The sequence below is a fragment of the Adiantum capillus-veneris genome, chromosome 2, assembly GCF_014529385.1.
Source record: "Adiantum capillus-veneris isolate H3 chromosome 2, ASM1452938v2, whole genome shotgun sequence".
Classification (NCBI taxonomy): Eukaryota; Viridiplantae; Streptophyta; class Polypodiopsida; order Polypodiales; family Pteridaceae; genus Adiantum; species Adiantum capillus-veneris.
Genome location: NC_140932.1, coordinates 80926887 through 80954066, shown reverse-complemented (window position 1 = coordinate 80954066; position 27180 = coordinate 80926887). Strand labels below are relative to the sequence as shown.

The window sequence follows — 27180 nt, the reverse complement described above, 5'->3', positions numbered from 1 at the left end:
GCATTCAAGGTTTGAATGTAAATAGTAAATTACTTGAGTTTTTGAATGGTGGATCTGTAGACTAAAACTATAACATTTAATACTCACAAAGACTTAATTACTTAAGAGCTTGAACTCAATAAGTTTTGGACCTTTTATCAATACCCCCTTGATATGATACATTAGATCGTAGCATGGTTAAATGGTGATGCTTCATAAATTGAACCTAGCTTAGACAGGTGCTGGAGCCTAAATTTAAACTAACCTTGCTAGAAGGGAGCTTATGTTTGGACTTTGAGAACTAGCATAAGTAATCAATTAGAGCATAGATTAGACATGTGGTGGTGGCCGGCCTTAGAGACCAAAATCTTAATGAGCTTGGAAAGGTATTTAAGTACTGCAATTTACTTAGTTTTAGTACTCATTAAATGCATAGCTTGACAAAAGGTGGACCTTACATGGATCCTAATTTCAAGAGGTGTGGTAGACCTTCAAAACAAGCTCATATAGCTTGGACATGTGGTAGACCTTGCATGAAGACTAGTTTAGACAAGTGTGGTACACCTTGTAACCAACACCCATTTGTTATATTAGCTTGGACAAGTGGTGGACCTTGCTTTTATGTTTCAATGGAGCATATTTTGGACAGGTGGTAGACCTTGTTTCTCTCCATGCTTCAATGGAGAGAAACTTTAGCTTGGACAAGTGGTGGACCTTGTTTTTATGTTTTAAAGGAGCATATTTCGGACAAGTGGTAGACATAGTTTCTCTCCATGGTTCAATGGAACCCACCTTAGACAAGTGAAGTACCTTGAAACCAAACCCCCATAATACAACCTACTAAATAGGTTGGAAAATTGGTGGGATATGAAACCATCCATGATAGAGCATAGTATAGGTGAAAACGTAGTGGTCCTTATATCAATTACCCATGCATAGCTTGGACAAGTGGTGGACCTTGATTCTCTCTATGTTTCAATGGATCCTATCTTGGACTAGAGATATATCTTACTTAGTTCCATGCTTCAATGGATTGTAGCTTGGATAAGGAGTGGAACTTCAAACAAAACTCCACAGCATAGCATATATTAACAATTCATGGGTTTTATAGAGATTGTCTTGCCTATTTTGGAGAGTTGGTACACCTTTATTCTCCATTCTTCAATGGATCTGAGGTTGGACAAGCGGAGCTGGAGAAGTGGTCAACCTTAAAATGAAACCTCCCATGCTACAACCCATCATAGATCGTATATGTAGTGGACCTTGAAACTCTTTTATGTCCCTAGCTTAGAGAAGCATTGCACTCTTGATTATCTCCATACATGAAGGCAAGGTTGGACAAGTGGTGGACCTTCAAACCAGAATCTCTATGCAATAATAGGCAAGTGGTGGAGCTTGTTTTCTCCATGTTCCAATGGAGCCTAGCTTAGACAAACAATGGAGCTTGCTTCTCTCCATGTTTCAATGGATCCTAGCTTAGAAAAGTGGTGGAGCTTTGCTTCTCTCCATGTTCCAATGGACCATAGCTTAGACAAGTGGTAGACCTTGAAAAACACCCCCCGTATACAACATATTATGGGGTTTTCATGTTTCAATGGCTCCTAGCTTGGACAAATGGTAGAGCTTGCTTCTCTTTATGTTTCAATGGATCCAATCTTAGCCAAGTGGTGGACCTTGAAACAAGAATCCCCCCCCCCCATGTACAACGTATTATGGGTTTTGAAAGCACTGGGAGAAAATAATAGCTTTGATAAGTGGTGGACCTTGCTTCTCTCCATGCTTCAATGGAGCCGAGGTTGGACACATGTTGGAGAGAAGATGGTTGCCCATGAAATAAGACCATGCATGCTATAATCAATCATATGTTGTACACATGGTGGACCTTGCAATTGTTTTATATGCCTAACTTGGACAAGTGGAGGACCCTTGATTACCTCCAGATATCAACAACAAGCCAAGTTTGGACAAGTGTAGTACCACCAAACCAGAATCTATATGCTACAATAGAGTATAGGTAGGACACGCGATGAACCTTGATATCAAACCATCCATGCTACTAGAGATGATAGGTTTCACATGTGGTGGAACCTTGTATCAATGTTCTATGTGTAGTTTTTGACTAGTGATAGACCTTGAAACTAATCCCTCTAGGCTACAAGAAAAAAGAGATGGATGAGGAGGCTAGACTACTTTTGTTGCATCAATGCATCCCATGTTACCACATATACTATAGGGTTCTTGGATAAGTGTTGGATCTTGTGTCAATGCTCCATGTCTAGCTTGGACATTGGTGGACCTTGTTCCATGTTTCTCAACAAGGGTGGCTTTTAGTTTTCACTTTAAGTATCATCTTTAATAAAGTGTAGGATGGAAAATGTTGAGTTAGTAGATTGTATTTTAGACAAGTGGTGTTTGGTGTACGAATGCTGAAAATGGTTGCAAGGATTCTAACAACGACAAATAATTTCTTACTAGGAGTTCTACATATAAATATGGTGAATAAAATTCTAGTGTTTTGAGATACCATTTGTGTGTGTGTTTTCTTAGATTCACAAACTGGGATGGATAATGCTCCTATGGTTCAGTCAACAACTATAGAATCCATAGATTCTATGGTTTCTAAAGTGCCCAAGATGGATGATATTTCTATACTAGAGTCTAGTGTTGTGCAACTTGAGCAAGCTTCCAATAATGAGAACCAAGAAATCGATGCTTCAAAAATGCAACATACATCAAAAGAGACTGAAAAGTCCACTCACGAGCTATTGCCAATTGGTACTACGTCATGTAGCGTAGATGTTGAGAAATCCATGCTTACAATTATATTGGATTTAAATGGTCTATTGTTGAAACGTTCCCCTCAACATCCTCACACCACAACTCAGTGCAAATGGATTCAAAAAGATATATTATACTCAGGCCAGGTTGCATCCAATTCTTGAAGACTATTTTACAAAGGTTTAATGTTGCAATTTGGTCGACAGCTACTAGGAATAATGTGTATCAAATCCTTGCAGCACTAAACAACTTAGCTGAGGATACATTGCCTTTCTTTGCAATTTGGTCGCAAGATGTTTGCTACACCGCTCAAACTCAAAAATTGTTTAGACCCGACAATCCAAACGTTGAGGCAATGTTCAAGCCTCTAGCCAAAATTGCCATGGGGTTTGAATGTGATCCACAAAGAACAGTGCTTATTGATGACTCTCCTTACAAGGGATGTATTTCACCAGCAAACAATTGCATTTTTCCACCACAATTTGATGCTGAGAAGATGGTTGACAATATGCTCTTGGAGGAGCTACTGCCATACTTGATTCAGCTTGATGAGAGAAGGGATGTGCGTGATTTAATTGCTTCTAATCGTTATGGACAACCTATAGTGACAAATGATAGTGAATACAAACAAATCATGGAGTATTGGAAGCAGAAAAATGATGTTGGTCAGCTAAGGTGTTCTTTACAAGAAGAATACCACCTGCAAAAGGTGACAGAGATGAAACTATCATTGAAGATGCAAGTGACACAAGCCACCGCAATGAAATGAGAAGAGCCCAAATACAAGAGATCTTGGCAAAGGAGCGTACACCCATTGAAAGCATGAAGGCGTCACAATTGACCACTTTAGCTAGGCAATTGGGTTGTAACACAAAAGGAGTTTTGAAGGCAACCACAGCAAAGGCTTATATAAATAAGGTGAAAGCTGAGAACAATCTTCTAAGGCTGGATAGAAAGCAACCCTAAGGTACTAGTGACATGTCATATATTCTTGATACACATGCTTGAACACTCATGTGCATGGTATCTAACAAATCTTTCTTTTTATTCCTTCTTGCAGGATCTTACAAAGGATACTACTAGATGGAGCTCAATCAATAGAGATTTTGATATTTTTGCTCAAAATAATGAAGCAGTCACCTACATTTTTTGTTTATCAATTTCTTGAGAGACTTTATTTTAGTTTGTAATCATCAAATGAAATGAAAAGTATCCTTCTTATTAAGATTGTTGATCTTTTTCTTGTTCAAACCTTTCAATTGTGATTTATAGTTTTGTTAGCATGAGATTGTGCTTTTTTAGTTTGAAAAAAACTGTCAAAGATCCAAGTCTTTTTGGCTTTACTTAAGTTATTAATTGTGAAAGATCCAAGTCTTTTTGCTTTACTTAAGTTATTGATTGCCTATGTAATAGTCCTTAAAACAATATCGGATGGCTTTCTTGCTCCCATGTCTCACATTGGTCTTTAGGTAAGACAAGTGGTGACCTTGAAAGTATGGTCTCATATCTCGATCAAGTGAAGAGACATGAAGCTTAAATATCACTACTATGTATCTAGTGTTAAACTCCATCGAGACAAAGACTAGATAGCCAAATTGCAGTCGAGTTTAAGTGAAAAATCCATTTGAGCTAAGGTAAAACTTATAGTGCCTCATTTTTCTAGGATTCTACCCCATCAAGGAAGTTAGAATCTAGCACAAACCAATTAAGACTCTTTTGGAGCCTAGATAGGACAATTCGTGGAACTTATGAAACTTATTATTGAGTTAGAGTCTAGTTTAGATAAGCAAAAGATCTTCAAACCAGCACTTGACTTTCTTACTATTCAATATTCAAAGTCCTTGAGGCTAACAAATTACATACCCACTTGTAACCTAACTAATGAGTAATTATATAGATCTAAGCAAGTATATATAATGAGTCTTCAAACTAATAATCCAAGGGAAGAGAGTAGCAAGGTCCACTACTTGTCCAAGCTCAGCTCTAGACAACATAGAAAGATGCTAGTTCTACTAATTGTCTAATTATAGGCATGGAGAAATGATAGAAGGTTGACCACTTGTCCAACCTATCATCTCTAGTAAGATGGGAGGTTTGGCCTTAAGATTCACCATGTAACCAACCTATACATCATTGTATTATGAAGAGTAAAAAAGCAAAGCTCCACCACTTGTCCAAGCTAGTTCTAAAATCCACATGGAGATAAGCAAGCTCCACCATTTGTCGAATCTCTCTTCCATTAAAACATGAAAAAACTCATCTATGTTGTATAGGGGGACTTTTTTCCAAGGTCCACCACTTGTCCAAGCTAGGATCCCTAGTAGCACGAGTGGTTATGGTCTCAAGATACACCACTTGTACACTCTATGTCATTATATTAAGAAGAACTATGTATTAAGGTCCACACACTTGTCCAACCAATAAGGTTATATCTTAAATGGTATCCTTTCTCACCACTTGAAATGCCCATGATATGATATGTTTTACACGGGGTTTCATTCCAAGGTACACCACTTGTCCAAGCTAACTCTATTCAAACATAGAGAGAAGCAAAGGTTCCACCACTTGTCCAAGCTAACTCTATTCAAACATAGAGAGAAGCAAAGGTTCACCACTTGTCAAAGCTAGGCTCCGTTTGAAGTACGGAGAGAAGTAACCTCCATCATTTTTCCAAGATAGGTGCCATTCAAACATGGAAAGAATCAAGATCTACCATGTCTCCGAGATTCTAGGCTCCATTGAAACACCCTAAAAACCATGATATTTTGTACATGGGTGGTTTACATTCAAGGTCTACCACTTTCTCTAACGTATTATACCTAGTAGCATGAGTGATTTGGTCTTAAGATTCACCACTTATCCACTCTATGTCATTATATTAAGAATAACTGGGTGTTAAGGTCCACCACTTGTCCAACCTATAAGGGTATATCTTAAATGGTATCCTTCACCACTTGTCAAGGTCCATCACCACTTTTCCAACCTATAAGGTTATATCTTGAATGATATTTTCCTCATCACTTGTAATGTCCATGCTATGTTTTACAAAGGGGTTTTGTTCCAAGACCCACCACTTGTCCAAGCTAACTCCATTAAAACATAGAGAGAAGCAAAGGTCCACCACTTGTCCAAGATAGGCTCCATTGAAACATGGAGAGAAGGATGATCCACCATTTCTCCAAGATAGGTTCCATTGAAACATTGAGAGAAGTAATCTCCACCATGTCTCCAAGCTAGGCTCCATTGAAATACCCTAAACCCATAATTTTGTACATGAGGGGTTTACATTCAAGGTCCACCACTTGTCCAACCTATTATCCCTAGTAGCAAGAGTGGTTTGGTCTCAAGATTCACCACTTGTACACTCTATGTCATTATATGAAGAAGAAATATGTGTTAAAGTCCACCACTTGTCCAGCCTATAAGGTTATATTTTAAATAGTATCCTTTCTCACCACTTGAAATGCCCATGATATGTTTTACATGGGGGTTTCATTCCAAGGTCCACCACTTGTCCAAGCTAACTCTATTAAAACATATAGAGAAAGAAAGGTCCACCACTTGTCCAAGCTAGGCTCATTGAAACATGGAGCTAAGGAACCTCCACTGTTTCTCCTAGATAGGCTCCATTGAAACATGGAGAGAAATAAGCTCCACCATGCCTCCAAGTTGCTAGGCTCCATTGAAATACCCAATACCCATAATTTTTTGTACATGGGGGGTTTACATTCAAGGTTCACCACTTGTCCAACCTATTATCCCTAGTAGGTTTGGTCTCATGATTCACCACTTGTCCACTCTATGTCATTATATTAAGAGGAATTAGGTGTTAAGGTCCACCACTTGTCCAACCTATAATGTTATAGCTTGAATGGTATTTTTTCTCACCACTTGTAATGCCCATGACATGATTTACATGGGGGTTTTGTTCCAAGGTACACCACTTGTCCAAGATGAATCTATTGAAACATAGAGAGAAACAAAGGTCCACCACTTTTCCAAGCTAGGCTGCATTGAAACATGGACCTTAATACCAAATTATTTCTAGTAGCATGAGTGATATTTTGTACATGGGGCGTTTACATTCAAGGTCCACCACTTGTCCAACCTATTTCCCTAGTAGGTTTGGTCCCAATTTCACCACTTATCCACTCTATGTCATTATATTAAGAATAATTGGGTGTTAAGGTCCACCACTTGTCCAACCTATAAGGTTATATATTGAATGGTATTTTTTCTCACCACTTGTAATGCCCATGATATGTTTTACATGGGGTTTTTGTTCCAAGGTCCACCACTTTTCCAAGATAACTCTATTCAAACATAGAGAGAAACAAAGGTCCACCACTTGTCCAAGCTAGGCTCCATTGAAACATGGAGAGAATGATGCTGCACCATTTATCCAAGATAGGCTGCATTGAAACATGGAGAGAAGCAAGCTTTACCATGTTTCCAAGCTAGGCTCCATTGAAACACTCTAGGGGGTTTTATTTCAAGGCCCACCACTTGTTTAACCTAGTATCCCTAGTAGCATGAGTGGTTTGGTTTCAAGATTCACCACTTGTACACTCTATGTCATTCTATTGTGTTAAGGTCCACCACTTGTCCAACCTATAAGGTTATATCTTAAATGGTATCCCTTCTCGCCACTTGAAATGCCCATGATATGTTTTACATGGGAGTTTCATTCCAAGATCCACCACTTGTCCAAGCTAACCATATTCAAACATAAAGAGAAACAAAGGTCCACGACTTGTCCAAGCTAGGCTCCATTGAAACATGGAGAGAAGGAACCTCCACCATTTCTCCTAGATAGGCTCCATTAAAACATGGAGAGAAGTAAGTTCCACCATGTCTCCAAGATGCTAGGCTCCATTGAAATACGCAAAACCCATGATATTTTGTACATGGGTGATTTACATTCAAGGTCAACCATTTCTCCAACCTATTATCCCTAGTAGGTTTGGTCTCACAATTCACCACTTTTCCACTATATGTCATTATAATAAGAGGAATTGGGTGCTAAGGTCCACCACTTGTCCAGCCTATAAGGTTATACCTTGAATGGTATTTTTTCTCACCACTTGTAATGCCCATGACATGCTTTACATGGGGGTTTTGTTCCAACGTTCACCACTTGTCCAAGCAAATTCTATTGAAACATAAAGAGAAACAAAGGTCCACCACTTTTCCAAGCTAGGCTCCATTGAAACATGGACCTTAATACCAAATTATTCCTAGTAGCATGAGTAATATTTTGTACATGGGGGGTTTGCATTCAAGGTCCACCACTTGTCCAACGTACTTTTCCTAGTAGGTTTGGTCGCAAGATTCACCACTTGTCACTCTATGTCATTATATTAATAATAATTGGGTGTTAAGGTCCACCACTTTTCCAACCTATAAGGTTATATATTGAATGGTAGTTTTTCTCACCACTTGTAATGTCCATGATATGTTTTACATGGGGATTTTGTTCCAAGGTCCACCACTTGTCCAAGCTAAATCTGTTCAAACATAGAGAGAAACAAACGTGCACCACTTGTCCAAGGTAGGCTCCATTGAAACATGGAGAGAATGATGCTCCACCATTTATCCAAGATAGACTCCATTGAAACATGGAGAGAAGTAAGCTCCACAATGTTTCCAAGATGCTAGAGTCCATTGAAATACCCAAAACCCCTGATACTTTGTACATGGGGGGTTTACATTCAAGTTCCACCACTTGTCCAACCTATTATCCCTAGTAGCATGAGTGGCTTGGTCTCAGGATTCACCACTTGTCCACTCTATATCATTATATTAAGAAAAATTGGGTTTTCATATCTAAATGGATCTTTGCTTGGATAAGTGGTAGACCTTGAGACATAAATATCCATTCTACACTAGAGCATTGGTTAAGCCTTATACACTTCAAGAATACCTTTAACAACAAGTAGTACTTATTAGTTGACTTAAGTCTAGTTGAACTCCATGATATTGAGACTAAGAGAGAGTGTAGCATAAAAAAGAGTCAGGATTTTAATTTGACTTTCTTTCTATTAATGAGTAGATCATAGATGGATTTTGGTATCTAATAAAACCTTAGGGTAGACAATGTAAAACTCATGTCTATTGTTGTGTTTGCATTAAGTGTTCTTGTTCTTTAATTTCAGAACCATTACAGAAAAATGGATTGGCTATATGCTGGCATAAATTGAAGAAAACTATTGAATTACCCATCCAACCTCCTCCAAGACCTTGTCCAAGGAATGAATCACCTCCTTATCACCTACCACTTGCTTTCAAGGACATCAAAAGAGTACTTATCTTGGATCTAGAGGGGTTACTTCTCAAGACAGTTGAAATGAAACATGGAGATTCTATGCCATCTTGGGCTCAACACATGCGACTTGTGGAGGACAAAGATGAAGTTTATCATGTGGTGCGACCAGACGCACAAAGTTTTTTGGATTTTTGTGCTGAATACTTTGACCTATGGATATGGAGTTGCTATAACTTAACAAGGGTGCAATGCATCACACAAAAGTGTTTTCCTGAGCAGTATACCAAGTTCAAGGTGTTTATGAGTAACAAAAATTGCCAAAATCCAAATATCATGTTAGGATTTACAAGGGTTTATCACAAAAATCTGAGTGATATTTGGAAGATATTTGAGGATTTGGATGCAAACAATACCTTAATTTTTTATGACACTCCATATAGGGTGATGTGGAACATGCCAGGGACATATCTTATATTTCCAAAGATGTGGAGGCAAACTTCCGAGCAACTTCAAAACTTCTTGCAGAGAACCATAATTCCATGGTTGGTAGGATGGTTGTATGCAAGAGATAAGAGAGTCTATACATACAACACAATTGTAAATCAGTATAGTGATTCTGAGACAAATTATGTCCTTGGTGTGTACTTGTCAACACGAAAGAATTGAATAAATATGGCTATAAGATGCTTTTTTTATTCTAGTGTGTATCTTTCAACATTTGTATAATTTGATATAGTCTTTTTAAAAAAAAACAAAGGTGTGTCAATTTTATGAACACTTGAATGGAGTGCACCCTACTCTAAGGGGACTTCAATGTACTATTGGAGTGCATCCTATTGTAAGGGGACTCTGATGTATTGCTAGAGTGCACCCAAATTTTTGGGGACTCATTTTTTATTTGATTGGGGCCTATGTTGGGTCATATAGTAAAAGAAATTCATTTTTTTTCAATTCATATCGAGGTTGCATTTATTTGGAACTATGAAAGAATTGATGTTTGATGTCAAAATAAAACTTGTAAGTGTGGATCAGAGAATTCATGGACTTTAAATATGTGAGAGGGATCTTTTTCTTGGGCACAAATGTTTGCTTCAAGAATTTTGTCATTACATACTTTATGTGAAAGAGTTTTAGAACCTAAAAGACTTTGAAAACAAAACTATGGAATCTAAGTGCATGTATTCTTGAATGGCTTGAAAGGTGATGTATACATGCATGTCGCCTTGATGAAGATTTAGATCTGACAAGATGGAAAGATATAATTCTTGGACGTTACCTTTGTCAATTTGGTAATAACATATTTAACTTTCTTTTAATATGGGTGGAAAATATATTATTATGTGCATTTGGAACCTAATTGCTTGACCTTCAAACCAAGATTCCTATGTTATTTTTTCATATACTTTTTTGTACTGAATTAAGATTGTGGATGCAAGGTCCACCACTTGTTCAAGGTAGATCTAAGAAAGTATATATACTGAGTCTTCAAACTAGTAAACCAAGGGAAGAGAGAAGCAGGGTCCATCACTTGTCCAAGCTCATCTCTAGACAACATAGAGAGATGTTATGTCTACTAATTGTCCAATATAGTCATGGAGAAATGATAGAAGGTTGATCCACTTGTCCAACCTATCATCTCTAGTAAAATGGGAGGTTTGGCCTTAAGATTCACCATGTAACCAACATATACTTCATTGTATTATGAAGAGTAGAAAAGAAAAGCTCCACCACTTGTCTAAGGTAGTTCCAAAATCAACATGGAGAGAAGAAAGCTTCACCATTTGTCCAAGATAGGTTCCATTAAAACATGGAAAACCTCATATATGTTGTACATGGAAGCTTTTTTCCAAGGTCCACCACTTGTCCAAGCTAGGATCCATTAAAACATGGATAGAAACAAGGCTCCACAACTCGTCCAACCTTTATAGCTGCGAAGTGTACCGGTTGTCTAAACTAGGCATGGGAAAATAATAGAAGGTCCACCACTTATCCAATATATTATCTCTAATAGCATGGGAGGTTTGGTCTCAAGATTTAGGAATTGGCTGACCTGTATTTCATTGTATTATGATGAATTTGGTTTTAAAGTCAACTACTTATCCAAGCTATAAGTTTATATCTTGAATGGTATTCCTTCCCATCACTTAGAAAACCAATGATATGTTGTACATGGGAGGGTTTGTTACAAGGTCCACCACTTGTCCAATCTAGTTTCATTGAAACATGGATGAAGACAAGCTCCACCATTTGTTAAATCTAGACTCCATTGAAATCTAGAAAATCCATTCTATGTTGTACATGGGGTTTTTGTTTTAAGGTCCAACACTTGTCCAAGCTAAGATCCATTGAAACATGGAGTAGAGAAACACTCCACCACTTGTCCAAGCTAGGCAACATTGATAGTAGTTGGTTTATTTTGAAGATCCACCACGTGTCTAAGCTAACTCTATTGAAACATAGAGAGAAGCAAAGGTCCACCAACTATTCAAGCTAGGCTCCATTGAAACATGGACAGAAGCAAGCTCCACCATTTCTCCAAGATAGACTCCATTGAAACATGGAGAGAATCAAAGGTCCACCATTTCTCCAAGCCAAGATCTAGTTGTCTAACCTATAAGGTTATATCTTAAATGGTAATCTTTCTAATCACTTGGAATACCCATGATATGTTTTACATGGGGGTTTTGTTCCAAGATCACCACTTGTCCAAGCTTACTCTATTGAAACATAGAGAGAAGCAAAGGTCCACCACTTGTCCAAGCTAGTCTTCATTGAAACAAGGAGAGAAGCAAGCTCCATCATTTCTCCAAGATAGGCTAGCCTGGATAAGTGCACCTTGAAACCAACCTTCCTATGAGGCAATAGAACATATGCTACATATTTTATGTATGCCCCATGCCTCAAATTAAGAAGTTATAGATTAGAAGTGGACCTTGCTTAAATGTCACATGCAATAAATTAAGGAAAAATAGCCAAGCGGATTGTATTCCTCAATGGATCCTTGCTTTCACAAGTTGTGAACCTTGAGTCACTTTTACATTAACTTGGACAAGTGGTGGACCTAGAAACCAAGCTCTCCATGTTGAGATAAGTTGTAGGTAGGACAGTAGAACATAGACAACGATAATGGATGCAATATACTCCTCTCCTAATAATCCAATTGATTGAAACCATGATATTTTAGTTGTTTTCATTGTGTATTGTATGTGCATAAAGTGGAATGAGACCTTAAGAAAACTCAAATTTTTGACAAAATCTCTATATTTTATACATGATATATTGAAAGTTGTCCAACCTGGGAATTGGGATTTTCCCACTTTACCTAATATGGTCTTTTAGAGTCTAGTTTAGATAAGCAAAAGATCTTCAAACCAACACTTGACTTTCTTACTATTCAATATTCAAAGTCCCTTGAGGCTAACAAATTACATACCTACTTGTAACCTAACTAGTGAGTAAGTATATAGATCTAAGCAAGTATATATAATGAGTCTTCAAACTAATAAACCAAGGGAAGAGAGTAGCAAGGTCCACTACTTGTCCAAGCTCAACTCTAGACAACATAAAAAGATGCTAGTTCTACTAATTGTCTAATTATAGGCATGGAGAAATGATAGAAGGTTGACCACTTGTCCAACCTATCATCTCTAGTAAGATGGGAGGTTTGGCCTTAAGATTCACCATGTAACCAACCTATACATCATTGTATTATGAAGAGTAGAAAAGCAAAGCTCCACCACTTGTCCAAGCTAGTTCTAAAATCCACATGGAGATAAGCAAGCTGCACCATTTGTCGAAGCTCTCTTCCATTAAAACGTGAAAAAACTCAGCTATGTTGTATAGGGGGGACTTTTTTCCAAGGTCCACCACTTGTCCAAGCTAGGATCCATTAAAACATGGAAATAAACAAAGCTCCACCACTCGTCCAACCTTTAGAGTTGCAAAGTGTATGGGTTGTCTAAACTAGGTATGGGAAAATAATTGAAGGTCCACCACTTGAAACATGGAGAGAAGCAAGCTCCACCATGTCTCCAATATGCTAGACTCCATTGAAACACCCTAAACCCATGATATTTTGTACATAGGGGATGTAGATTCAAGGTCCACCACTTGTCCAACCTAGTATCCCTAGTAGCTTGATAGGTTTGGTCTCAAGATTCACCATTTGTCCACTCTATGTCATTGTATTAAAAAGGATTGGGTGTTAAGGTCCACCACTTGTCCAACCTATAAGGTTATATTTTAAATGGTATTTTTTCTCACAACTTGAACTACCCATGATATGTTTTACATGGGGTTTTTGTTTCAATGTCCGCCACTTGTCCAAGCTAACTCTATTGAAACATAGAGAGAACCAAAGGTCCACCACTTGTCCAAGCTAGGCTATATTGAAACATGGAGAGAAGGATGCTCCACCATTTCTCCAAGATAGGCTTCATTGAAACATGGAGAGGAGCAAGCTCCACCATTTCTCCAAGCTAGGATCCATTTAAATACCCTAAACCCATTATATGTACATGGGGGGTTTTATTTCAAGGCCCACCACTTGTCTAACCTATTATCCCTAGTAGCACGAGTGATTTGGTCTCAAGATACACCACTTGTACACTCTATGTCATTATATTAAGAAGAACTATGTGTTAAGGTCCACCGCTTGTCCGACCTATAAGGTTATATCTTAAATGGTATCCTTTCTCACCACTTGAAATGCCCATGATATGTTTTCCATGGGGGTTTCATTCCAAGGTCCACCACTTGTCCAAGCTAACTCTATTCAAACATAGAGAGAAGCAAAGGTCCACCACTTGTCCAAGCTAACTCTATTCAAACATAGAGAGAAGCAAAGGTTCACCACTTGTCAAAGCTTAGGCTCCGTTGAAACATGGAGAGAAGTAAACTCCATCATTTTTCCAAGATAGGTGCCATTCAAACATGGAGAGAATCAAGATCTACCATGTCTCCAAGATCTACAATGTCTCCAAGATGCTAGGCTCCATTGAAACACCCTAAAACCATGATATTTTGTACATGGGGTGTTTACATTCAAGGTCTACCACTTGTCTAACCTATTATACCTAGTAGCATGAGTGGTTTGGTCTTAAGATTCACCACTTATCCACTCTATGTCATTATATTAAGAATAACTGGGTGTTAAGGTCCACCACTTGTCCAACCTATAAGGTTATATCTTAAATGGTATCCTTCACCACTTGTCAAGGTCCATCACCACTTTTCCAACCTATAAGGTTATATCTTGAATGATATTTTTTCTCATCACTTGTAATGCCCATGCTATGTTTTACAAAGGGGTTTTGTTCCAAGATCCACCACTTGTCCAAGCTAACTCTATTGAAACATAGATAGAAGCAAAGGTCCACCACTTGTCCAAGATAGGCTCCATTGAAACATGGAGAGAAGGATGCTCCACCATTTCTCCAAGATAGGTTCCATTGAAACATTGAGAGAAGCAATCTCCACCATGTCTCCAAGCTAGACTCCATTGAAATACCCTAAACCCATAATATTTTGTACATGAGGGGTTTACATTCAAGGTCCACCACTTGTCCAACCTATTATCCCTAGTAGCACGAGTGGTCTGGTCTCAAGATTCACCACTTGTACACTCTATGTCATTAATTAAGAAGAACTATGTGTTAAGGTCCACCACTTGTCCAACCTATAAGGTTATATCTTAAATGATATCCTTTCTCACCACTTGAAATGCCCATGATATGTTTTACATGGGGGTTTCATTTCAAGGTCCACCACTTGTCCAAGCTAACTCTATTAAAACATATAGAGAAAGAAAGGTCCACCACTTGTCCAAGCTAGGCTCATTGAAACATGGAGAGAAGGAACCTCCACCGTTTCTCCTAGATAGGCTCCATTAAAACATGGAGAGAAGTAAGCTCCACCATGTCTCCAAGATGCTAGGCTCCATTGAAATACCCAATACCCATGATATTTTGTAAATGAGGGGTTTACATTCAAAGTCCACCACTTGTCCAACCTATTATCCCTAGTAGGTTTGGTCTCCACTTTTCCACTCTATGTCATTATATAAGAGGAATTGGGTGTTAAGGTTATACATTGAATGGTATTTTTTTTCACCACTTGTAATGCCCATGACATGCTTTACATGGGGGTTTTGTTCCAAGGTTCACCACTTGTCCAAGCTAATTCTATTGAAACATAGAGAGAAACAAAGGTCCACCACTTGTCCAAGCTAGGCTCCATTGAAACATGGACCTTAATACCAAATTATTCCTAGTAGCGTGAGTGATATTTTGTACATGGGGGGTTTTCATTCAAGGTCCACCACTTGTCCAACCTACTTTTCCTAGTAGGTTTGGTCGTAAGATTCACCACTTGTCCACTCTATGTCATTATATTAAGAATAATTGGGTGTTAAGGTCCACCACTTGTCCAACCTATAAGGTTATATATTGAATGGTATTTTTTCTCACCACTTGTAATGTCCATGATATGTTTTACATGGGGGTTTTGTTCCAAGGTCCACCACTTCTCCAAGCTAAATCTATTCAAACATAGAGAGAAACAAAGGTCCACCACTTGTCCAAGTTAGGCTCCATTGAAACATGGAGAGAATGATGCTCCACCATTTATCCAAGATAGGATCCATTGAAACATGGAGAGAAGAAAGCTTTACCATGTTTCCAAGCTAGGCTCCATTGAAACACTCTAGGGGGTTTTATTTCAAGGCCCACCACTTGTTTAACCTAGTATCCCTAGTAGCATGAGTGGTTTGGTTTCAAGATTTACCACTTGTACACTCTATGTCATTATATTAAGAAGAACAATGTGTTAAGGTCCACCACTTGTCCAACCTATAAGGTTATATCTTAAATGGTATCCTTTATCGCCACTTGAAATGCCCATGATATGTTTTACATGGGAGTTTCATTCCAAGATCCACCACTTGTCCAAGCTAACCATATTCAAACATAGAGAGAAACAAAAGTCCACGACTTGTCCAAGCTAGGCTCCATTGAAACATGGAGAGAAGGAACGTCCACCATTTCTCCTAGATAGGCTCCATCAAAACATGGAGAGAAGTAAGTTCCACCATGTCTCCAAGATGCTAGGCTCCATTGACGTACACAAAACCCATGATATTTCGTACATGGGGGATTTACATTCAAGGTCAACCACTTGTCCAACCTATTATCCCTAGTAGGTTTGGTCTCACGATTCACCACTTTTCCACTATATGTCATTATATTAAGAGGAATTGGGTGTTAAGGTCCACCACTTGTCCAGCCTATAAGGTTATACATTGAATGGTATTTTTTCTCACCACTTGTAATGCCCATGACATGCTTTACATGGGGGTTTTGTTCCAACGTTCACCACTTGTCCAAGCTAATTCTATTGAAACATAGAGAGAAACAAAGGTCCACCGCTTGTCCAAGCTAGGCTCCATTGAAACATGGACCTTAATACCAAATTATTCCTAGTAGCGTGAGTGATATTTTGTACATGGGGGGTTTTCATTCAAGGTCCACCACTTGTCCAGCCTACTTTTCCTAGTAGGTTTGGTCGTAAGATTCACCACTTGTCCACTCTATGTCATTATATTAATAATAATTGGGTGTTAAGGTCCACCACTTGTCCAACCTATAAGGTTATATATTGAATGGTATTTTTTCTCACCACTTGTAATGTCCATGATATGTTTTACATGGGGGTTTTGTTCCAAGGTCCACCACTTCTCCAAGCTAAATCTGTTCAAACATAGAGAGAAACAAAGGTCCACCACTTGTCCAAGCTAGGCTCCATTGAAACATGGAGAGAATGATGCTCCACCATTTATCCAAGATAGGCTCCATTGAAACATGGAGAGAAGTAAGCTCCACCATGTCTCCAAGATGCTAGAGTCCATTGAAATACCCAAAACCCATGATACTTTGTACATGGGGGGTTTACATTCAAGGTCTACCACTTGTCCAACCTATTATCCCTAGTAGCATGAGTGGTTTGGTCTCAGGATTCACCACTTGTCCACTCTATATCATTATATTAAGAAAAATTGGGTTTCAATATCTAAATGGGTCTTTGCTTGGATAAGTGGTAGACCTTGAGACATAAATACCCATTCTACACTAGAGCATTGGTTAAGCCTTATGCACTTCAAGCATACCTTTAACAAAAAGTAGTAGTTATTAGTTGACTTAAGTCTAGTTGAACTCCATGGTATTGAGACTAAGAGAGAGTGTAGCATAAAAAAGAGTCAGGATTTTGATTTGACTTTCTTTCTATTAATGAGTAGATCATAGATGGATTTTGGTACCTATAAAAGCTTAGGGCGGACAATGTAAAACTCATGTCTATTGTTGTGTTTGAATTAAGTGTTCTTGTTCTTTAATTTGAGAATCATTACAGAAAAATGGATTGGCTATATGCTGGCATAAATTGAAGAAAACTATTGAATTACCCAGCAACCTCCTCCAAGACCTTGTCCAAGGAATCAACCACCTCCTTATCACCTACCACTTGCTTTCAAGGACATCAAAAGAGTACTTATCTTAGATCTAGAGGGGTTACTTCTCAAGACAATTGAAATGAAACATAGAGATTCTATGCCAGCTTGGACTCAACACATGCGACTTGTGGAGGATAAAGATGAAGTTTATCATGTGGTGCGACGAGACGCACAAAGTTTTTTGGATTTTTGTGCTGAATACTTTGAGCTATGGATATGGAGTTGCTATAACTTAACAAGGGTGCGATGCATCACACAAAAATGTTTTCCTGAGCAGTATACCAAGTTCAAGGTGTTTATGAGTAACAAAAATTGCGAAAATCCAAATATCATGTTAGGATTTACAAGGGTTTATCACAAAAATTTGAGTGATATTTGGAAGATATTTGAGGATTTGGATGCAAACAATACCTTAATTTTTTATGACACTCCATATAGGGTGATGTGGAACATGCCAGGGACATATTTTATATTTCCAAAGATGTGGAGGCAAACTTCCGAGCAACTTCAAAACTTCTTGCAGAGAACCATAATTCCATGGTTCGTAGGATGGTTGTATGCAAGAAATAAGAGAGTCTATACATACAACACAATTGTAAATCAGTACAGTGATTCTGAGACAAATTATGTCCTTGGTATGTACTTGTCAACACGAAAGCATTGAATAAGATGCTTTTTTTATTCTAGTGTGTATCTTTCAACATTTGTATAATTTGATATAGTCTTTTAAAAAAAAAACAAAGGTGTGTCAATTTTATGAACACTTCAATGGAGTGCACCCTACTCTAAGGGGACTTCAATGTACTATTGGAGTGCATCCTATTGTAAGGGGACTCTGATGTATTGCTAGAGTGCACCCAAATTTTTGGGGACTCATTTTTTGTTTGATTGGGGCCTATGTTGGATCATATAGTAAAAGAAATTCATTTTTTGTCAATTCATATCGAGGTTGCATTTATTTGTAACTAGGAGAGAATTGATGTTTTATGTCAAAATAAAACTTGTAGTGTGGATCAGAGAATTCATGGACTTTAAATATGTGAGGGATCTTTTTCTTGGGCACAAATGTTTGCTTCAAGAATTTTATCATTACATCCTTTATGTGAAAGAGTTTTAGAACCTAAAAGACTTTGAAAAGAAAACTATGGAATCTAAGTGCATGTATTCTTGAATGGCTTGAAAGTTGATGTATACATACATGTCGCCTTGATGAAGGTTTAGATCTAACAAGATGCAAAGCTAGAATTCTTGGATGTTACCTTTGTCAATTTGATATGAAATAACATATTTAACTTTCTTTTCTTATGGGTGGAAAATATATTATTATGTGCATTTGGAACCTAATTGCTTGACCTTCAAACCAAGATTCCTATGTTATTTTTTCATATACTTTTTTGTAATGGATTAAAATTGTGGATACAAGGTCCACCACTTGTTCAAGGTAGATCTAAGAAAGTATATATAATGAGTCTTCAAACTAGTAAACCAAGGGAAGAGAGAAGCATGGTCCATCACTTGTCCAAGCTCATCTTTAGACAACATAGAGAGATGCTAGGTCTACTAATTGTCTAATATAGTCATGGAGAAATGATAGAAGGTTGATCCACTTGTCCAACCTATCATCTCTAGTAAAATGGGAGGTTTGGCCTTAAGATTCACCATGTAACCAGCCTATACTTCATTGTATTATGAAGAGTAGAAAAGCAAAGCTCCACCAATTGTCTAAGGTAGTTCCAAAATTGTAAAAGGGGGGACCTTGACCACAAGTTACCTAGTTAAGTTAGTAAAGAAGGACATTTATGTAATGGGCAATCAGTAAACTGTCAAGCAGTGATCAGGATGCATTCAGGGAACTGATGGACTAATCAGAGTTCTGATTGATGTCTGAAACTTTAAAAGGCATGTTTTAAGGGATGCGACTTTTGGCTTGTAACTACTCTCATTTTTGGACGCCTTGTTGGGACGAAATGTTGTTCTATAACACGGGAATGATGATGAAGATGAAGCAGGATGTTGGTTAATGCCCTGAATGTTTCCTGTGTGTTACCTGTAATTCTGTTTACATTCTGAATGAGTCTGAAAGCGTTTTGAACATTGTTATGGAGGTTATCTTCATGTTTCATGGATGTTGTGGGTGAAGAATGTAATTGCAATGCTTTTAGATAACCCCTATAACACTTGGCAATCCTGCAAAACCTTGCATTGAAGTATTGTACCCAAACAGTGTTTCTGCAAGAAGCGTAGGTTAAACCTTGTTCGTGGTGCACAAATGGGACGCTGAGGCATGTCAGAGAGCGAACAGGGCGACTTGCTGCATCAGTTTCGAAACTGGCGGATGTCAGAGGAGGCACAGGAGGAGTACAACAATGTCTTCCTGCAGGAATATTACAGGAAACTGCCGACAGAATTGCAGCAGGTTATTCGTTTGAAAGTTCAGCGTTATCTTGAGTTTTTGGTACCTTTTGGAGGCTGCAGAATGCCATTACGCTAGAGTTATTTAGACCCACAGTTGGTGAAAGAATATCATGAGATTTGGGGGAAGATTGTTATCAGGCGACTGAAAAAGTGTTAAGAAGCAATTGATGGATGACTAGTAAAGAAAGCAGTCCAACGCCCCCAGAATATTCGTATTGGACACATTCGCGAAGACAAAATACTCAGGCCAGGGAAGCCGCTGAAGAAGAAGACACAGGTGAAGATCAGGAGGAAGAGGAAATACCCACCCCTGACAGCCTGGTTGGTACACCTTCAGGAGGCACCGAGGACCTTGATGAAATTCCAAAGGAGGTCTCTGATTTAGCACCTTTACATCGATTTGTTGGGGCATTGGCTTTCAGTCAAGCACTACGACCAAGAAGGCAATTATTCCCCAAAGGATGAACTTTGTTAGCATTTGATCCATTGCGACAAATTAATCAACTACAAGTACCAACACAGATCCCAATGGCTCAACAACCACAACACCCAAGAATTGGGGCGGCTAAATTCAACGGAAAATCCAAGCAGGATGCTGACAGCCACGTTGGACAGTTTGAGCAAAGATGGAGAGCAAGTGGGTATGAGTTACTTCACAGTGATGATACCAAAAAAGAGCATTTTGCTGCTACCCTTGAAGGGAAGGCCATGACGTGGTTTATGCAGTATGGAATCAATGCATTTGCGGATTATGCAACTCTGCAGAACAGGTTCCTGACACGATTCAGAACCGAGAAGACACCTGAAGATGTCCTGATTAAGATAAGAAAGATGAAGCAGAAAAAATTATTAGTGGAAGACTATGCTCAGAAATTCAGAAATTTAAACAATCGACTTCTTCCTGCTCAGAGACCATCTTGGGAACAGATGGGTGATTATTTCTGTCGTCGACTGAATTCTGAACTAAGAAGTTCGGTGGCAGGATGAGGAGTAATTGCAGCGACAACTGACTTTAATGAGTTGGTAGAAGCAGCTACTCGAGCAGAGCGGAGATACGAAAGTCTAGATAAGAAAAAGAAGACATCCAAGAAGGATGATTCAGATTCGGACAGTGATCAGGAAGAGGATGAGACTGATGACTCCTCTGATGATGATGAGTCAGAATCAGAACAGGATTCTGATGATGAGGACAATGATTGGTCAGAGCCAAAGAAGAAAAAGAAGAAGAGTAAGAAAAAGAAGAAGGACTCCAAGGAGGAGAAAGATAAAGCAAAGAAAAGAAAATGAAAGGACAAAGTTGATGCTGAACAAGATGAAATTGATCGACGGATTTCTGCCCAATTGAAAACTATGGGTTTGACAAAGTTGGGGATGCTAGAAAGGCCTTATTGTACAATTTGTCAGATATTTGGACATTCGGATGATAGGTGTTGGTATAACCCTAATTTTAGAGGACGGATACCCGAGCATGTGAAGCAAAAAATGCAAGCACCGGCAGTGAATGAAGTGGGCACAGGTGGCAATCAACCAAGGCCAGTTAATTTCAAGAATTGGAATAATAGAGGACAAAACCAAAGATTTAGAAACCAACGTGGTTGGATGAATCAGGGAAATCAGAATTTTCAGGCAACTGATGCAAATTCCCCATGTACTTATTGTGGAGTTTCAGGGCACAGACAGGGTCTTGATTGCTCTTTGTGGTGCAAACATCGTACCGAAAGAGGTATTCCAATTATTCGATACCCCAATAAAGCGGAGCCTTCACAACAACCTCCTGGGCAGCTGAATGTAGTGATTTTGGAGGAAATGGATGTGGGGACATCAAAGAAATGGATGAATGAAGAAATACCTGAACGGAGTTCTGATAGCAATCTGCAAGAAGAAATTCCACGGGAAGGTCAGGTATATGATGTTCATCATTTTCAATGTGACTGTACAAAGTGTGTGAATGCAAATAATACAGACCAAAAGGATAAAGCACCTGAGTCAATGGTGGTGACAAGATCGGGAGTAAAAGGAGAGACAACAAAGCAGAGTGAGAAAGGAAAGGAAAAATACCCTATTAATTGGGGAGAACAGGATCAAGTAAGAAAAGGAGTGATGAAAGAAATTAATAGGGTACAACAAAAACAAGGTGGTCCCAAGGTCCAGAAGCAAGCGGACACGGTTCAGAAAACAGATATGATTGGACAACATTCAGGTTCTTGTCAAGCACCTGAACAAAGCCAATCTGTACCTGCAAAGGCGACGATTACTTTGACATATGAATTCTTTGAAACTTTAATGGATGCTCCAAATCAACTGAGCTTGAGGCAAATATTAAGCTTGGTTCCCAATTCTGCCCATCAGTTTATGCAAAGGCTAGCTCAAGAGTATGGATTCTCTATGGAGCAGAAGAAAGCTTGGGGAGAAGAAGTTTTGAGTCGAGAGGCTGAAGTTATCTCTAATGAACCTGTTGATGTGGATTATAAAGTGCCAATGATTGGTGTGACTATGGAGCAATGTTTTATGTCTGGAGTACTTGTTGATGGAGGATTAGGAGTAAATGTGCTACCTGAAGCTACTTGCAAGCAACTTGGAATTGTGAAATGGGACCCGCTCCTTTTCAAGTCAAGATGGCAGATCAGCAGAGAGTTCAGCCCTTAGGAATTGTTCGAAATAAACGAATTGAGATAGGAGGTCTTCAATTCCCTGTTAATTTTGTGGTGCTTAGGTTGGAGGCATCGACTCAAAGCTATCCTATGATTCTAGGATGACCTTGGCTAAGGGCGGCCAAAGTGAAGCAACATTGGGGAGCTGATAGCATTGTGTTAAAGCAAGGAAAGAAGAAAGTTCGAATGAAGATGGTGGCTAGTGAAGTTTTACCACCTAATTACAGACCGTTACATGCAGAGAGTATTAATATGGCAACTGAAGTGGAGGAAGATGAAGAGCAGGAGTTTTTGAGGATTAATGCATCAGTTATTCCAATCTTTGAGGTGGATGTGCAGCATATTGCAGAGCAGTATGTCAAGGATCCACAGGTTAAAATCAGAAAGAAATCAGATAGCAGTCAGAAGGTGGATACTGCCTTGAAGCTGGAAGAGCAGCAAAAACAGGCAGAAATGAAAGCTGAAAAGGATTTTGAGCATTATTTGTCCCAAAGTTCAAGGGTAAAGCAAGATGATTTGGAAGACATGAATCTTGGTACAGAAATGGATCCAAAAATAATCAGAGTGAGTGTGAATTTGGATCAGGATTTCCACAGTCAACTGCAAGTTTTATTGGCGGAATACAAGGATGTTTTTGCATGGCATTACAGTGATCTGAAGGGAGTTGATCCAACATTTTGTGAGCATAAAATCAATCTCAAGGCTGATGCAGTACCCATTATTCAGCAGCGGTATCGTTTGAATCCGACTTATGCAAAACAAGTGAAGGAGGAGATAGATAAGCTACTTGCTGTGGGATTCATATATCCAGTTGACAAAGTGACATGGTTATCTCCTATTGTGGTTGTCTCGAAAAAGAATGGCAAGATCAGAGTTTGTGTAGATTGGAGAAAATTGAATGCTGCAACAATTACAGATTCTTTTTCGTTACCTTACTACGATACAATGTTGGATTCAGGCTGGACATGAGATGTATAGTTTTTTGGATGGCTTCAATGGCTACAATCAGATCCGTATGGTGCCTGAAGACAGGGACAAGACAACATTTATTACTGAATGGGGAGTTTTTGCTTATAATGTGATGGGGTTTGTTTTGAAGAATGCTTCACCTAGCTTTCAGAAGTGAGTCCAGGCTGTATTTGCACCCTTCCTGACAACTTTTATGAATGTATTTCTGGATGATTTCAATGTTTTTGGCAAAAAAGAGGATCATTTGAAGCATTTGAGGCTTTGTTTGGAGAAATGTAGAGAAGCTCCTCTTTCTCTTAACCCTGAGAAATGTGCATTTGCTGTTGGTTCTGGAATTCTTTTGGGACACATTGTTTCAAAAGAAGGGATAGCAATTGATCCCAGGAAGGTGGAAGTTATCCTGAAGGCACCAGTTCCTAAAAATTTGAAGCAGTTAATGAGATTCTTGGGGCAAGTCAAGTGGCAGAACCGATTTCTCAGGTATTTGGCTTATGTGTGTGTTCCTCTTACACAATTAACAAGGAAGGATGCAGTATTCAGTTGGGGTCCTGATCAACAGAGAGCTTTTGAATTGTTGAAGAAGATGTTAGTGGTTGCTCCAATTTTGATGGTGTATAACAGCAAATTTCAGGAGCAGAAGCAAAGTTGAGATCCATAGAGTCTGACTTGGAGTGTGCTCTCAAGCAAGTGAACTTCTACAGTGAACAGATTTATAGAAGGGAGAGCAGTGCAAGGATATATAAAGAATGGATGATGGAATGGGACAGTATATTCCATCAACAACTTGAAGTGTTGTCCACTATGAATGTGACATTGGAAGCAGAAAATAAAGTTTTACTTGATAGAGTCTTAGCATGCAAAGAGGTGGAAAAGAAGATTAAGGAGTGTGCAAAGGATGAGCTGGAAATTGAAGGTTGTTTTATGTCAGGGACAGATGTTAACACCATGAAGATGGAGCTGCAGAAGCATTTGGAACCTATATGGGCTGAAATGAAGGAAAAACTGTTGGAGGTGTCTTCTAAGCCCTATAAAGAGTTTGCTGAAGAGGAAAACAAAGAGGAGTATATGTACTGCAGACTCAGTATACTGATTTGCAAGAAAAATATAATCTGTTGTTGAAGAAACAGTTGGAAGCTGATCAGAGCACTGAAGATTTCAAAGTGCAAGAGGATAAGGAGGAGCCCTGTGAGGAGATGGAGACAACCACTGACAATAAAAATTTAAATGTTTTGTTTGCAGGGATTGAGCACTGCAAGAGGATAAGGAGGAGCCCTGTGAGGAGATGGAGACAACCCCTGACAATAAAAATTTAAATGTTTTTTTTGCAGGGATTGAGCAGACCTGTGCAGAGGAGCTGAAGAGTGCTGAAGATGTTGCTGAGGAAAGTGTTCAGAGCCCTGAAGAGGAGACTGATCCTGACAATCCAGTCAAGCAGGATTTTCAACCAACAAAACTTAACTTTGAGGATCAAGTATCTGAGGAGGGAGTAAATGAAAGTGCTGTTGCAGAGTGTGCTGACAATAAGTTGCAGATTATAGTGAAGGAATCTGAGATGACTACCCAGAAGTTCTTAGCAGACATTGCTAAGAAAAGTGGATGAAGATGCAGTGCAAAGAGTCAAGGGAACTGTGGGTTCAGGTCCTCAAAAAGTAACTTTTTGATGTCACCGGGTGTGCCAGGTGTAAAAGGGGGGACCTTGACCACAAGTTACCTAGTTAAGTTAGTAAAGAAGGATATTTATGTAATGGGCGATCAATAAACTGTCAGGTAGTGATCAGGATGCATTCAGGGAACTGATGGACTAATTAGAGTTCTGATTGATGTCTGAAACTTTAAAAGGCATGTTTTAAGGGATGCGACTTTTGGCTTGTAACTACTCTCATTTTTGGACGCCTTGTTGGGGCGAAATGTTGTTCTGTAACACGGGAATGATGAAGATGAAGATGAAGCAGGATGTTGGTTAATGCCCTGAATGTTTCCTGTGTGTTACCTGTAATTCTGTTTACATTCTGAATGAGTCTGAAAGCGTTTTGAACATTGTTATGGAGGTTATCTTCATGTTTCATGGATGTTGTGGGTGAAGAATGTAATTGCAATGCTTTTAGATAACCCCTATAACAAAAATCAACATGGAGAGAAGCAAGCTTCACCATTTGTCCAAGATAGGTTCCATTAAAACATGGAAAACCTCATATATATTGTACATGGAAAACATGGAAAACCTCATATATGTTGTACATGGAAGCTTTTTTCCAAGGTCCACCACTTGTCCAAGCTAGGATCCATTAAAACATGGATAGAAACAAGGCTCCACAACTTGTCCAACCTTTATAGCTGCAAAGTGTACCGGTTGTCTAAACTAGGCATGGGAAAATAATAGAAGGTCCACCACTTATCCAATATATTATCTCTAATAGCATGGGAGGTTTGGTCTCAAGATTTAGGAATTGGCTGACCTGTATTTCATTGTATTATGATGAATTTGGTTTTAAGGTCAACTACTTATCCAAGCTATAAGTTTATATCTTGAATGGTATTCCTTCCCATCACTTAGAAAACCAATGATATGTTGTACATGGGGGGGTTTGTTACAAGATCCACCACTTGTCCAAGCTAGTTTCATTGAAACATGGATGAAGGCAAGCTCCACCATTTGTTAAAGCTAGACTCCATTGAAATCTAGAAAATCCATGCTATGTTGTACATGGGGTTTTTGTTTTAAGGTCCAACACTTGTCCAAGCTAAGCTCCATTGAAACATGGAGAGGAGAAACACTCCACCACTTGTCCAAGCTAGGAAACATTGATAGTAGTTGGTTTAGTTTGAAGATCCACCACGTGTTTAAGCTAACTCTATTGAAACATAGAGAGAAGCAAAGGTCCACCAATTGTCCAAGCTAGGCTCCATTGAAACATGGACAGAAGCAAGCTCCACCATTTCTCTAAGATAGGCTCCATTGAAACATGGAGAGAATCAAAGGTCCACCATTTCTCCAAGCTAGGCTCCAGTTGTCCAACCTATAAGGTTATATCTTAAATGGTAACCTTTCTAATCACTTGGAATACCCATGATATGTTTTACATGGGGGTTTTGTTCCAAGGTCACCACTTGTCCAAGCTAACTCTATTGAAACATAGAGAGAAGCAAAGGTCCACCACTTGTCCAAGCTAGTCTCCATTGAAACAAGGAGAGAAGCAAGCTCCATCATTTCTTCAAGATAGGCTAGCCTGGATAAGTGCACCTTGAAACCAACCTTCCTATGAGGCAATAGAGCATATGCTACATATTTTATGTATGCCCCATGCCTCAAATTAAGAAGTTCTAGATTAGAAGTGGACCTTGCTTGAATGTCACATGCAATAAAGTAAGGAAAAATAGCCAAGTGGATTGTATTCCTCAATGGATCCTTGCTTTCACAAGTTGTGAACCTTGAGTCACTTTTACATTAACTTGGACAAGTGGTGGACCTAGAAACCAAGCTCTCCATGTTGAGATAAGTTGTAGGTAGGACAGTAGAACATAGACAACGATAATGGATGCAATATACTCATCTCCTAATAATCCAATTGATTGAAACCATGGTATTTTAGTTGTTTTCATTGTGTATTGTATGTGCATAA

At 38.8% G+C, this 27180-nt stretch overlaps 1 protein-coding gene across 1 annotated transcript; it reads left to right on the top strand.

Moving 5' to 3' along the window:
- The first annotated feature begins 21746 nt into the window (after window positions 1-21746).
- On the top strand, window positions 21747-22586 carry LOC147463063 (uncharacterized). The gene is made up of 2 exons (XM_086495342.1): window positions 21747-21842; window positions 22020-22586. The coding sequence occupies exons 1-2, from the start codon at window positions 21747-21749 to the stop codon at window positions 22584-22586; spliced, it is 663 nt and encodes a 220-aa protein (XP_086351468.1).
- Window positions 22587-27180: the final 4594 nt, after the last annotated feature.

What these genes read in the sequence shown, in the direction of transcription:
- LOC147463063 (XM_086495342.1), top strand. Translation starts at nt 21,747, where the DNA reads ATGGATGTGGGGACATCAAAGAAATGGATGAATGAAGAAATACCTGAA. An exon ending in AAATTCCACGGGAAGGTCAG is followed by an intron (nt 21,843 to 22,019) that starts GTATATGATGTT and finishes TGGGGAGAACAG; the next exon opens with GATCAAGTAAGAAAAGGAGT.